A 14,518-nucleotide genomic window follows, 5' to 3' on the forward strand; every position below is an offset into this window, starting at 1 on the left:
GTAGGTGGCTATTATACACACATTTAATGACTAAATTCTATTTGTGCCATTGGATGCAGGTAAAGCACTTCTTTCATTTGTGTTTTTTGTCACATTTGCTTCGAAGTTGTTACATTTGTATCATTTCACCTCACCTGTGAAAGTGAAGAGGAAATCCAGCATCTCTGGAGGACAGTGGAAGTTGATCAAAGGGGTTCTTTAAGATGAACCCTATTCGGTAAAAGCAACACCCGTAGCTTCAGATTCTAGGCCTACAATCTGTTTTACTAATAGAAAATGACGGAAGTTTATGTTTCAAAATCGACTCTTATTGGTCAGGTTTTTCTACCAATCCCGCCATGTTTTATGTTGTATTCCCATTTTGATTGGTCACTGAAACCATAGGAGGCAAGTTTGAAATACAGTGAGCTCCAAAAGTGTTAGAAGAATGCATTGTTTTGGCTCTGTACTCCAGCACCTTGGAATGATACAATGACTATGAGGTTAAAGTGCAGACTGTCAGCTTTAATTTGACGGTACTTTCATCCATATCGGATGAAAACTTGTAGAAATTACAGCACTTTTTGTACGTAGTCCCCCCATTTCAGGGGACCAAAAGTGTAGGGACAAATAAGCTTATGTGTATTATAGTAGTCAAAAGTTTAGTATTTGGTCCCATATTCCTAGCACACAATGATTACTTCATTTTGGAGTCACTTTTATTGTAAATAAGAATATAATATGTTTCCAAACACTTCTACATTAATGTGGATTCTACCATGACTATAGATGCAGTGCATTTGGAAAGTATTCAGACCCCTTGACTTTTTAATAATTTTGTTACATTACAGCCTTATTCTAAAATTGATTAAATTGTTATTTCCCCATGTAAATCTACACACAATAGCCCATAATGACAAAGCAAAAACAGGTTTTTAGAAATGTTTGCAAATTTATATAAAACACCCCCTGAAATATCACATTTACATAAGTATTAAGACCCTTTACTCAGTACTTTGTTGAAGAACCTTCTTGGGTATGACGCTACAACCAGTATTTGGGGAGTTTCTCCCATTCTTCTCTGTAGATCCTCTCAAGCTCTGCCAGGTTGGTTAGGGAGTGTCACTGCACAGCTATTTTCAGGTCTCTCCAGAGATGTTCGATCGAGTTCAAGGCCGAGATCTGGCTGGACCACTCAAGGACATTCAGAGACTTATCCCGAAGCCACTCCTGCTTTGTCTTGGCTGTGTGCTTAGCGTCGTTGTCCTGCTGGAAGGTGATCCTTCAACCCAGTCTGAGGTCGTGAGCGTTCTGGAGCAGGTTTTCATCAAGGATTTCTCTGTACTTTGCTCCTTTCATCTTTCTCTCGATCCTGACTAGTCTCCCAGTCCCTGACGCTGAAAAACATCCCTACATTATGATGGTGCCATCTCCATGCTTCACCGTAAGGATGGTGTAAGGTTTCCTCCAGATGTGACGCTTACCATTCAGGCCAAAGAGTTCATTCTTGGATTCATCAGACCAGAGAATCTTGTTTCTCATGGTCTGAGAGTCCTTCAGGTGCCTTTTGGCAAACTCCAAGCGGGCTGTCATGTGCCTTTTACTGTGGAGTGGCTTCCGTCTGGCCACTCTACCATAAAGGCTTGATTGATGAGGAAAATGTTTTATTTAATCTATTTTAGAATAAGGCTGTAACGTAACAAAATGTGGAAAAGGGGAAGGGGTCTGAATACTTTAACCTCATAGTTATTGCATAATTTAAAATACAAAGTGCTGGAGCACAGAGCCAAAACAACAAAAAATGTGTCACTGTTGCAATACTTTTGGCACCTACTGTATATACAACCCTCCTTCATGTCTCTTTTCTGTCCTGAACAGTCTTTTTTTTAAATCTCCAGTTTGGCATTTCTCTTATGATGCGGTTCACAGAGGCACTGACGAATGAGTTTTGAACAAACCTTTCCCACTTTTGTTCCATGCTGGCTGTAGACTTAGCTAGCCAGTAACTAGCTAACAGTAGACACAAAGGGGAAACATATAAGTATCTTTGCCATAGATGAATAGGGTAAACTTGTAATGATATATGCTGACATTTGCCTACAGTAAATTGTTGGCACCAATAGAGGAGCCATCTCGCTATATAAACCACGCCCCTCTGCAAACACACCTTATCTGATGTTGGTTACAAGCCGGTACTACATATGTAAATTAGGTAAAAAGAATATCATGTTACCATTGGTGTATTAAAATTAGAGTTAAGATGATGTCACCTTGTCCCCTTAGTAATGAATCCAAGTGTTTGACATGGGGGAGGGCACCAGTAACTTTATGATCAAACTTTATCAGTGTAGAAGCAACAGTCATTGTTCATACTTTGGTCATCATACTTTGATCTGGTTTCCTTCAAATATAATCACATTTCATGAAAAATGTGATTTTGACAGTTCATGACCTTTAAAACCTTATAAATACATAGACTGAGTGCATTTTTTATGTTATCAATAAAGATGCACTGTCCTCCAAGAGTTGCTGAATTTTCTCTTCACTTCAGTTTGCTCCTCACATAATGCACCTTTCCCTTTGCACTTCACCTGTTAGGACCATGACCACGGGTAGGTCTGTTCTGCTTTGTGACCATAGTTGCGCCTTTACGATGCAGTAAACTGCTCCTCTAGCCCAAACCTATCGAAAGTTATGACTCATTTACTGAAGCTAAAATGTTTCTTTCTATCGCGGCTTTGCGGGTCACATTTTATAATAATAAAACATTTATAATATTTTCAACGTTATAAACTAGACTTCTTGCGGGCAGCTCACTATTTGTTTGATACGAAACAAACATGTCGAGCCATTACTTTTAGATGGCACTGAAAGATAGGAAAGTAGATCAAAGACACTCATTACTAAAGCACCAGTGCTACCAATGAAAAAGTTCATTCAGAGCCCTGTATCCACATGATCACATCGTTAGCATTAGGCAAGCAATATAGCCTATGTCAACTTTTTTTAGTCAGACAAACATGTTGCTTATGTCCGTTTGGTCATGTTTTTTTGGTCAGGATGAGGAGGATGGAACAGAGATGGGTGAAGGAGATGAGTGGATGCAAGGGAAGACTCTGATCAAGCCACTTGACCAGCTGGATCTCACTGAGGCTGTGAGTTTACTGTAGCTGGACTGTGGTGTCTGGATTCCTGACATGGCACCAAACAGAGCCAGACTGTAATTGAGTCATAAAGGACACAATAGAATAGTTCTGACCACAGATACTGTATAAGTATCTTCTTCTTCATAAGACTTTAAGGTTCTGGCTCATTCATTTACCAGTTGTATGTCATGTTTAGAAGTTGTTTGATGTACTGTATCTTTTTGTCACTTAACCAGGAGTTAAAAGAGGAATTCACCAGGATCCTGACTGCAAACAATCCACATGCCCCTCAGAATATCGTCCGCTACAGCTTCAAGGTAAAGTATTACAGTAACCTCCAGTCTAATCCATGATTTTATGAACAACTTCTCTCTTCTTCCCTATTGGGTCCATCATGTAATGGATATTAATGTAAACAAACAATACATGTGTATCATTGTCTTCTCTCAGGAACGTTCATACAAGCCAATCAGCAGTGTGGATCAGCTGGCTGTCCACTTTGTGCTGGAGGGTAACCTGTTGCACCAGGACTCAGATGAGGCACGCAGACAGAGGGCCAAACAGGGCCTCCCTGAGGGTAGATAGCCAGTGTGATCAAATATGCTGCCTTTTACAAGAGCGAACGTTTGAAATAACTTTGATGGTAACATGAGATGTTGATTATTATTCCAGAAAAAGCCACAGTTGAGACCGCTGTAGCTGAAAAGCCTGAGACTCCGGTAGGAAAGCACTTAAGTTATTAACATACCAAGAAGTTTGTGAAATAGCCTACATTCAGTAATTTGAGTGACTCTTAAGTGACTTCCAATCAACGCATGCCAAACCCACACAAGAGTCGGAGACAAGATAGTGAAAAGTGTTCTCTGGTTCTTTCTTCTGGCTCAGGCTGCAGGTGGGGAGGATGCAGGGGATGTGGAGGAGGGCGGGGGAGAGGAGAGAGCTGACAGTGTGGAGTCCAAGGCTGGCAAGAAGGAGCAGAAAATCACCAACCAGTTCAACTTCAGTGAGAGGGCCTCCCAAACTCTCAACAACCCACTCAGGGTAGGTAGGTTAGGGTCAAGGCAGACCATGTTGCAGGAAGCATACATTGCCTATAATATTGTAGAAGGGCAAATCTGTATTGCGAAGATTGTCAAGACAATAATTCTCTGAACTCCTTCTCAGGAAAGGGGATGTCAGACAGAGCCCCCTCCTCGTGCAAACTTCTCAGCTACTGCCAATCAGGTAAGAAATACATCATTTTGAGTTTGATGATTCTCATTGTTTGCTGCTCCTCAACATGAACTTTATGAAGGCTAGTGATACAACAGGGTAACCTCCTCCTCCTCCTGCAGTGGGAGATCTATGACGTGTATTTGGAGGTGCTGCAGAAGCAGGAGAAGAACAAGGAGAAGGCGAAAGCCGTCCCCAAGAAGGACGACGACAAAGGCAAGAAGAAGATGATGCTGGTGGAGACCCAGGTAAACCTCAAGTCAACAGCTATTCACTTTGCCATGAAAAATAAACTATGACGTCAAGCCAATCAATTGGAGATAACACTTAGATAAATTGGGCCCTCAACAACACACAGACATTGTTGATCCCATTGAAGGTAGAGAACTGAAAACTTTCCCCCTGTTTCCCCCTCAGAGTGATGACATCACCAAAGTGGCCAAGGTGGCCAAGATCATCGAGCGGATGGTGAACCAAAACACGTTTGACGACATTGCACAAGGTAAGTCCTTCCTTCCATGTTATTTGACCTTGATACAAAACCTCCTGATAGTCCCTGCATGGTGACATGATATGATATGTCACTTCCCTCTTTTAGATTTTAAGTACTTTGAGGATGCTTCTGATGAGTACCGGGAGCAGGAGGGCACCCTTCTCCCCCTCTGGAAGTTTCAGTACGACAAAGCCAAGAGGCTGTCTGTTACTGCCCTCTGCTGGTCAGTCTTCTCACATTACAACAACAACGACAATGCGGCTTTACTATAAATGAAACACTTCTGATAGGTGTGTGGCTTATAGACAATAGTTGGACCACTGGGAAAAACTGAAATCTTCCTAATATTTTTGGGGGAAATGCATGAAAGAATTATAGTTTCTCTGTTCCTCCACAGGAATGAAAGCTACAAAGATTTGTTTGCCGTCGGCCTTGGATCATGTAAGTACGCAAGGTATACCAAACCTGTACCATTTTTTACTTCTTTCTCTGAGCTATCTTGACCCGGCTCTTCCCCCCAGATGACTTCACCAAGCAGGGGCGGGGCATGCTGGTGTTCTACTCCCTGAAAAACTCCACTTTCCCTGAGTATATCTACCCCACTACGTCAGGCATCCTGTGCCTGGACATCCACAAGCACCTGCCCTACCTGGTGGCCGTGGGCTTCTACGACGGCTGCGTGGCCGTCTACAACCTCAAAGAAGAGACGCTGCAGCCCATCTATAAGAGCACCGCCAAGTCTGGCAAGCACACCGACCCTGTGTGGCAGGTTTGTGTTAGTTTGTGCATGTTCTGTATTTTGGATAACACTCACTGACGCATGATGTTCCAAGACTTTGCTTGTCTGTCTGGCTGTCTGTTTGTCTGCAAATCACTGTCTCGGATGTGTGTTTTTTTTGGGGTCATTGTGCTAAATTATGTTTGTGGCATTTCTTTTTCAGGTGAAGTGGCAGAAGGACGACATGGACAACAATCACAACTTCTTCTCTGTGTCATCTGATGGCCGTGTGGTGTCATGGACTCTTGTCAAGGTGCTCGAGAAACACATTCACTTTCCTCAGTATGTGTGTTAATATATGCATGTCTGCTTGTGAGCATTTGTGCATATTTTGTATTAGGATCCCCATTAGCTGTTGCAAATGCAGCAGCTACTCTTCCACAAGACATGAAACATGACATAATACAGAACATTAATAGACAACAGCTCAAGGTCAGAACTACATAAAAAAATATATATATATATTACAAAAGGCACACGTAGCCTACATATAAATATATACACACAAACTCTCGAGGTCAAATAGGGGAGAGGCGTTGTGCCGTGAGGTGTTGCTTTATCTGTTTTTTTAAAACCAGGTTTGCTGTGTATTTGAGCAATATGAGATGGAATGGAGTTCCATGCAATAATGGCTCTATATAATACTGTACTCTTTCTTGAATTTGTTCTGGATTTGGGGACTGTGAAAAGACCTCTGGTCAGTCTCTCCTCGACTTTTAACCAAGAGAGACTGGCATGCATAGTATATATATCAGCCCTCTGATTACAATGAAGAGCAAGACGTGCCTCTCTGTTCTGGGCCAGCTGCATCTTTAAAAACATTAAATATGTGTTAATAAGTACAGTACGTGAATGTTCATGTGTGTACCAGTCAAACGTTTGGACACACCTACTCATTCAAGGGTTTTTCTTTCTTTTCTTTATTTCTACGTTGTAGAATAATAGTGAAGACATCAAAACGATGAAATAACACATATGGAATCATGTAGTAACCCAAAAAGTGTTAAACAAATCCAAATATATTTTATATTCTTCAAAGTAGCCACCCTATGCTGAGCACTTGTTGGCTGCTTTTCCATCACTCTGCTGTCCAAATCATCCCAAACCATCTCAATTGGGTTGAGGTCGGGTGATTGTGAAGGCCAGGTCATCTTATGCAGCACTCCATCACTCTCCTTCTTGGTAAAATAGCCTGTACACAGCCTGCTGGAATGTTGGGTCATTGTCCTGTTGAAAAACAAATCATAGGCCCACTAAGCGCAAACCAGATGGGATGGCGTATTGCGGCAGAATGCTGTGGTAGACATGCTGGATAAGTGTGCCTTGAATTCTAAATCAATCACAGACAGTGTCACCAGCAAAGCACCCCCACACCATCACACCTCCATGCTTCATGGTTGGAACCACACATGCGGAGATCTTCCATTCATCTACTCTGCATCTCACAACAACATGGCAGTTGGAACCAAAAATCAGACCGAAGGACAGATTTCCAGAGGTCTAATGTCCATTGCTTGTGTTTCTTGGCCCAAGCCAAGAAGTAGTGTTTTTTTTTGCAGCAATTCGACCATGAAGTCCTGATTCACGCAGTCTCCTCTGAACAGTTGATGTTGAGATGTGCCTGTTACTTGAACTCTGTGAATCATTTATTTTAGGCTGCAATTTCTGAGGTGCGGTTAACTCTAAATTAACTTATCCTCTGCAGCAGAGGTAACTCTGGGTCTTCCTTTCCTGTGGCGGTCCTCATGGGAGCCAGTTTCACCATAGCGTTTGATGGTTTATACGACTGCACTTGAAGAAACGTTCAAAGTTCTTGGCATTTTCCGGAGTGACTAACCTTCATGTCTTAAAGTAATTTTAGCTGTTCTTGCCATAATATGGTCTTGGTCTTTTACCAAATAGGACTATCTTCTGTATACCACCCCTACCTTGTCACAACGAAACTGATTGGCTCAAACACATTAAGAAGGAAAGAAATTACACAAATTAACTTTTTCAAGGCATACCTCATTGAAATGTATTCCAGGTGACTACCTAATGAAGCTGGTTGAGAGAATGCCAATAGTGTGCAAAGCTGTCATCAAGGCAAAGGGTGGCTACTTTGAAGAATCTCAAATATAAAATATATTTAGATTTGTTTAACATTTTTTTGGTTACTACATGATTCCATATGTGTTATTTCATAGTTCTGATGTCTTCACTATTATTCTACAATGTAGAAAAAAGAAAAAAGAAAGAAAAACCCTTGAATGAGTAGGTGTGTCCAAACTTTTGACTGGTAATGTAAGAGTATTTTTGTGTATTAATTTGTTCTCACAGTAGTTTTGATGTGGGTTTGAATGGTTGCAGAATGAGCTGGTCTTCACAGACATCATCAAGCTGTCGTTGGCGGGAGCTGTGTCAGAAGGACCAGAAGGCGTGCAACTTCCCATCATGGGTAAGACCTGTCATCAACTGACGCATCATTTCATCACTGTTTGATACCTGTTAGGATCATTGAAATATTTGACAATGTTTGTCGTCCCACAGCTTGTGGAACATCCTTCGACTTCCACAAACAGATTGACTACCTCTTCCTGGTTGGCACGGAGGAGGGCAAGATTCACAAGGTGAGCAGACATGAAAACATGGTCCCCAGTCATGTATCCCCCACTGACTATTGCTGTGTTCAGCCACTCCAAAATGTTTACTTATTTTAATGGCAACTTAATGAGATATGAATTGTCTTGGGTGTCCTGACCGTCTGCTAGTTGCTCGTCTGAGGAATCAAATGGAGTCTTGTTCTGTTGTGTTTGTAGTGTGGTGTGTGATATCCTGCTGGGCCACAGAAGCAATGCCTTCTCCTTGTCTCTCAGAGAGTGAGGAAGTTCTCTCATTAGCACTAGGCTTTGGGCTTGGCACAGCCTCTTTCCAGCGGGCTGTAAAGCACCACTCTGAAGTGGTGCTTTACCTCTATCTCCGCTCTCAACGGTGCAGCCCTACAACTTGTTTAGTGGTTTTTCGGGGGCTCAGAGGGAAGGCTTTTTCAAATGCTAAATTTAAGAAGCGCTAAATTTAAGAAGAGGAGTAGTCTCGGCGATTGGCATTATTTAAAAAAAAAAAAAAATCGTATTTGTCAGAGATTTGTCAGTCTATGCTAGGATTGTTAGTCTAGGATAGGCTTGTCAGTCTAGGCTGGCGCTCTGGGAGGCCCTCTCACGCAGTGCTAAGCATTTAATGAGAGCCAAAATGAGGGCAGACCCTCCAAACCTCTCCCAGATTTGCTCATTAACAGCAGACAGCTGTAGTTTTTGGCTGGCGTCCATCCTCATTTGGCCTTCTCACACAAGTGTCTATCCAGCAGTGGTGCAAAGAGACACGCTACTGTGAGGTTCTGAACACACACACACTGAAGCAGAGTTCTACAGGGGATCTTTTTTTTTCTCAATCTAGACGGGATGACGTATTCAATAAGGTTCCATCGCTCTCAGCTACAGCTTTGAGACAGATTGACTCAATCTCACACACACACAGACAAACGCCTTTTAGAAGCCCCTTACAGAACTGCCACTGCCACGCAGAGCCTCAAGTGACAGGCAGCTCAGTCTACTCTCTCTAAAGGCTATGCTAATTGTGAGCCTTAGCCCACTGTGTTAGCTAGCTAGCTCCCTGCAATGTTATGGTTCGGTAAGCGCATATGCTAATGAAGAGTTTTGGCTGATTGCGAGCTCGCTGGAGCAGTGTCATCAAAAGGCCCATTCTGATTTTCCAGATCTTCCTGACTGTGCAAGCTCATTAGTTTCTCTTCAGTGTCTCGTTGTTGTGGCGTTTTTGCAACATCGGGTGGGAGATAGTTTCATCACACACAAGCACTGTGGTCTAAGTGACAGTAAACCTACAGTATTTAGTGTTTAATATGCCTACATTAAGGGTTTTTAAAAACTCTGTACATTACATTGTAATGAAGGCCTTTTATGTTGTACAACAGGGGTTCCCAAACGTTTTCTCTCAGGCCCCCCTTCCAGCATTGGGGAACATCCCGCCATGTTTATCTCTATGGGCATAAGCACTGTAAACAAATTTAGGTTTTAAAGCTTGTTTCCTACAATTCTACACATTTTGTCATGAGGTGCAGAGAATGTTCAGTTTCAAAGCAAATTTTCTTGCAATTCTATACATTTTGCCATGTCTAATGTGTATTCATGTGATATTTGAGTTACTGAAACATTACAGCAAAGCTAAAAGAACGTTAGCTTACATGGGCAAGTTGATCTGGACATTTCTGGCAAGTTGTAAATAGCCGTATGCAGTGGCTGACATGACAAGATAATTATATTAGTGCATTCTACTATTACAACTTTGAAGAGTAAGTTGAAAGCCGTGCACAGTTTGGGAACCACTGTTGTAGAAGATGCTAAGACGTTCATCAGGCTCATGATCGTGTGCTCTATATCAGGATACAATTGAGAGAAAAGATCATAGGTGGCACAGGAGTTTCAAGGTTGGGGAAACTATCTTTTCACCCCTCCCCCCAAAAATCACCTTTAAGATAAAGCATGCATCTATTATCCCATTTGCAGACTAATGTAAAATAGCCTACTATTTCAAATGTGATGAGAAGATTGAATAGTCAGTCATACATTAGGATTATAATATAACTCAATATTTGCAAAATAATTCGGTTCTGAACAATGCTTTTTTTTCCCTTTGCACAGATTCAGAGCTCAGCCCTAGCTAAGGATTTTGCATTTTATAAACACATTTCATGCAATTCTACGAACACTTTACATGACTGTCGACATATTAGCAGAATCCTAATCTTAAACAAAAATGACAGGGTAGCCTGCTCTGCTGACAAACTGACAGCAATAAAAACAACCTTGTCTTGAATGCAACCATCTAATCTAGGCCTATGAAAAGGTGAGACACATATTGTACAATATGACGTCCATCTAGCCTGGAGGAGGAAATTATATTATCCTAAAATGACTTTCCAGTGGCACTGACTCACACAACGAATGATAAAGACAGGGAATATGTTCTCCACTAGTGCTAATACGATGGGCAATAATGTTTCGTTCAATTTAAGAATTGAGAATTTTTGTAACTAAAGACAGATTATAGTTTTTACTCTCTTTTCTCTTTAGTGTTTGTCCCACAATTGTATTTTGAAATATTGCGAGAGCCCTAGGACTATTTTAGATGCGTTTCACTGACAGCCGCACTCAACAAACAGCTATGTGCTTGTGATTTAAAACTATTTCTATTTCTTAAAAGAAGCTAATGACCCTCTGTAGATAAATCATGCTCTCTGGTTTAGTCATTTGAATGATTTAAAAAAGTTATTTATATCATTTATATTATTATTTTATTTATTTCTTCATAGATATGATTAATTATAGCTAGCTCCTTGTCTCCTCCTTGTTAGCTCTAGCTAGCTCCTTGTCTCCTCCTTGTTAGCTCTAGCTAGCTCCTTGTCTCCTCCTTGTTAGCTCTAGCTAGCTCCTTGTCTCCTCCTTGTTAGCTCTAGCTAGCTCCTTGTCTCCTCCTTGTTAGCTCTAGCTAGCTCCTTGTCTCCTCCTTGTTAGCTCTAGCTAGCTCCTTGTCTCCTCCTTGTTAGCTCTAGCTAGCTCCTTGTCTGTGACATTTTTGATTCATGCAAACTCACACAAATACACGCCCACACACACAGCTATGCGTGTGATAGCAGTTCCAATCTGTCACCTCTTGTTGGAAAACAGCCACCTCCGGGAGCTCTTGGGACAAATGTAATATCTTTGATGTGATTTATTCACTACATATCCCCTTATATAAAAACCCCACTGGGCACAGACATAAGTTCAACGTCTATTTTTATTTACATTTGGTTGAGTTGTCAACTAACACGAAATCAACAAAACATGTCACCATAGTTGTTTTTTAAAAAGAAATTCCCTTACGTTGGTGACTTTTTGCAAATCCAATCTGTTTTCCACGTTGATTAAACCTCCTAATAATGAATTTCTTTGTTGAAATGACGTGGAAACAACGTTGATTCAACCAGTTTTGGCCAGTGGGGGACATACCATTTAGGCCTGGGCTGCATTTTGATTTATCTCTTTCATTTAACTCTGATACTTTCTCTGTGCTTTCACTCCTATCATTCTGTCACCGTGCAAATTATGTAGCTTGCAATAATAGTAGAGAGCAAGTTTGGTTCACAGCTACAGTACATTGTCTATCTGGAGTGGTTTATGGGTGAATGTGAGGACTGACTCCATATTATTGCTGTGTCATTTCCAGTGCTCCAAGGCTTACTCCAGCCAGTTCCTGGAGACCTACAATGCCCATAACATGGCAGTGGACGCAGTTAAGTGGAACCACTTCCACACCAAGGTCTTTATATCCTGCAGCTCTGATTGGACCGTCAAGATCTGGGACCACACCATCAAGTAAGTCTACTCACCATCACACTATTGTGCCCGCCCACCATCAAGTAAGTCTACTCACCATCACACTATTGTGCCCGCCCACCATCAAGTAAGTCTACTCACCATCACACTATTGTGCCCGCCCACCATCAAGTAAGTCTACTCACCATCACACTATTGTGCCCGCCCACCATCAAGTAAGTCTACTCACCATCACACTATTGTGCCCGCCCACCATCAAGTAAGTCTACTCACCATCACACTATTGTACCCGCCCACCATCAAGTAAGTCTACTCACCATCACACTATTGTGCCCGCCCACCATCAAGTAAGTCTACTCACCATCACACTATTGTGCCCGCCCACCATCAAGTAAGTCTACTCACCATCACACTATTGTGCCCGCCCACCATCAAGTAAGTCTACTCACCATCACACTATTGTACCCGCCCACCATCAAGTAAGTCTACTCACCATCACACTATTGTACCCGCCCACCATCAAGTAAGTCTACTCACCATCACACTATTGTGCCCGCCCACCATCAAGTAAGTCTACTCACCATCACACTATTGTGACCCGAATCAAACTATGCTGTCTCTGATATTTATTTTCACATTGACCACCTTAGATTAGAGGAGTAGCTAAATTCAAAAAGGTCTCGCTGTTCCAAATCTATGTCAGGCTATAATTCTGTTTTTAAAATGGCACCTCAAAAACATCCATTTGAACCCTGGGGGCTCTATTTTTTGTCTGCCACAAAGGAGGCACAAGATAGTTTCCAATTTTATGATGTAAAAACTGGCGGTCTGGCATTTTCCAGCTCCAACGTCAGGTTCGGCAGTTTACCTGTCTAACATCAGCTAAGCAGAACATTGCGCTGAAGTGGGAGGGGTGGCAATATCTGAGGTCTCTCCTTAAAAACAAGCACAAAATAGAAGATGTCATAATGCGCTAATTAGAAGTTTTAAGACCCACATAAAGCAGGTCTTAAAGGTAACGCATGGATTTTGAGAGCGGATGCGCAGCCCAGCCAGCCATGACGTGCAGTGCACATTGTGATTCTCGTTCTTATAAACATAAAAAACGATTGGTTTCCCCCCATTTCGTTTCATTTGATTAAAAAACAAGCATAGCCTACCCTCCCCTTAATCAAGGGTGGTTTAGCAGCATCACATAGGTTTGTCTTTGTATCCTGGCCATGAGCCAAAAGTAGTATATGAATAAAGGGGTTTTAAATGGTCTACTGAGTGCTTTGAAATATTTTGGAGGTTTATGCCCTCATGCTTTTTCATTATTCACAATTCACATACCTGCATTTCACTTGTTCAAGTAGCCATCCATCCCCATTTTCAAAGAGGGCCCCTCGCTCGATTACCAATGACACGCACTTCCAAACTATTCAGTCCTCCGGTAATGCCATATCAATTGGCAATTTTTTTGAGAATCAGTCTCGCACGTAGGCAACGATACAATTGACAGGAGCCTCGTATTTTGTAGACATGCAAATGTTATACATAAAGACATTTAGGCCTACTTGTGCACACAGTGCCATGGAATGAGAAAAGCGATTTATGACATCATGCTTCTGACCCGATCCTATTTAGAAATATTGTTGTTGGTTTAAAAAACAGATTGATTGTTTTTCGTTGAATTGGATTAAAAACCAAACATATTAGAAAGAATCACCTTCCATGGGTTTATGGCGAGAACGTACTGTACATGGCTCAAATGCAATATTGTCTGCTATTTCTGGAGATGTGCAAATGTGGTCTGTAAGATTGTTCCATGATGTTTATAAAACATTACATTTGCGAGCAGTATAACGGTGAGTGGACATCCCCCCCTTTCTCTTTATATTGGATCTTCATCCAGCTCCTGTCAAAAGTTTGGATGTGTGTAAAACCCTCAATAGTCTAAGTTGCCTTGTCTCTATTATATACCCACATAGAGCAATTATGGTTCCTGGAACTGTATTTAGACTTAGCCTATTTTAAAACTAGTTTTTGTTTTGTTTTTATAAGAATTTGATTAGAATGATGCACATTTTTTTCAGGCCTTATCAATAGCATGTCCAGGCATGTCCAGACTGTATTTACAGTTCACCTAGCACATATATCAGTGTACAGTAAATGCTATAGCCTATGTTTAACAAATCAAATCAAAAATACATTTTCACATGCGCCAAATACAGCAGGTGTAGACCTTACCGTGAAATGCTTGCTTACAAGCCCTTAACCGACAATGCAGATTTTTTTTTTTTAAGTACGAAAATATTTACCCAAAAGTTAATAAAAAACAAAAGTAAGTAACACAAAAGAATAACAGTAACGAGGCTATATACATGTACCGAGGCAATGTGTGGTGGTACAGGTTACTCGAGGTAATTGAGGTAGTACAGTATGTACTGTAGGTAGAGGTAAAGTGACTAGGGTTTCTGGGATAATGGTGTTGATGTGAGCCATGAGCAGCCTTTCAAAACACTTCATGGCTACAGACGTGAGTGCTATGGGTCGGTAG

The 14,518-nt window shown here is 41.4% G+C and overlaps 1 protein-coding gene across 1 annotated transcript in view; it reads left to right on the forward strand.

Annotated features, from left to right (window-relative positions):
• The window catches only part of dnai1.2 (dynein, axonemal, intermediate chain 1, paralog 2), a 28,003-nt gene that overhangs the window by 824 nt on the left and 12,661 nt on the right, over positions 1-14,518 (forward strand). Inside the window, exons 3-17 of the mRNA XM_052527033.1 lie at positions 3,039-3,134; positions 3,362-3,442; positions 3,576-3,702; positions 3,798-3,844; positions 4,011-4,166; positions 4,290-4,349; positions 4,460-4,585; positions 4,755-4,839; positions 4,936-5,053; positions 5,228-5,271; positions 5,352-5,599; positions 5,772-5,861; positions 7,958-8,045; positions 8,138-8,217; positions 11,870-12,018. Of these exons, the coding sequence (XP_052382993.1) occupies positions 3,039-3,134; positions 3,362-3,442; positions 3,576-3,702; positions 3,798-3,844; positions 4,011-4,166; positions 4,290-4,349; positions 4,460-4,585; positions 4,755-4,839; positions 4,936-5,053; positions 5,228-5,271; positions 5,352-5,599; positions 5,772-5,861; positions 7,958-8,045; positions 8,138-8,217; positions 11,870-12,018 (1,595 nt within the window). The remainder of the gene's footprint in view (positions 1-3,038; positions 3,135-3,361; positions 3,443-3,575; positions 3,703-3,797; positions 3,845-4,010; positions 4,167-4,289; positions 4,350-4,459; positions 4,586-4,754; positions 4,840-4,935; positions 5,054-5,227; positions 5,272-5,351; positions 5,600-5,771; positions 5,862-7,957; positions 8,046-8,137; positions 8,218-11,869; positions 12,019-14,518) is intronic.

Source organism: Oncorhynchus keta, chromosome 10 (assembly GCF_023373465.1).
Source record: "Oncorhynchus keta strain PuntledgeMale-10-30-2019 chromosome 10, Oket_V2, whole genome shotgun sequence".
Classification (NCBI taxonomy): Eukaryota; Metazoa; Chordata; class Actinopteri; order Salmoniformes; family Salmonidae; genus Oncorhynchus; species Oncorhynchus keta.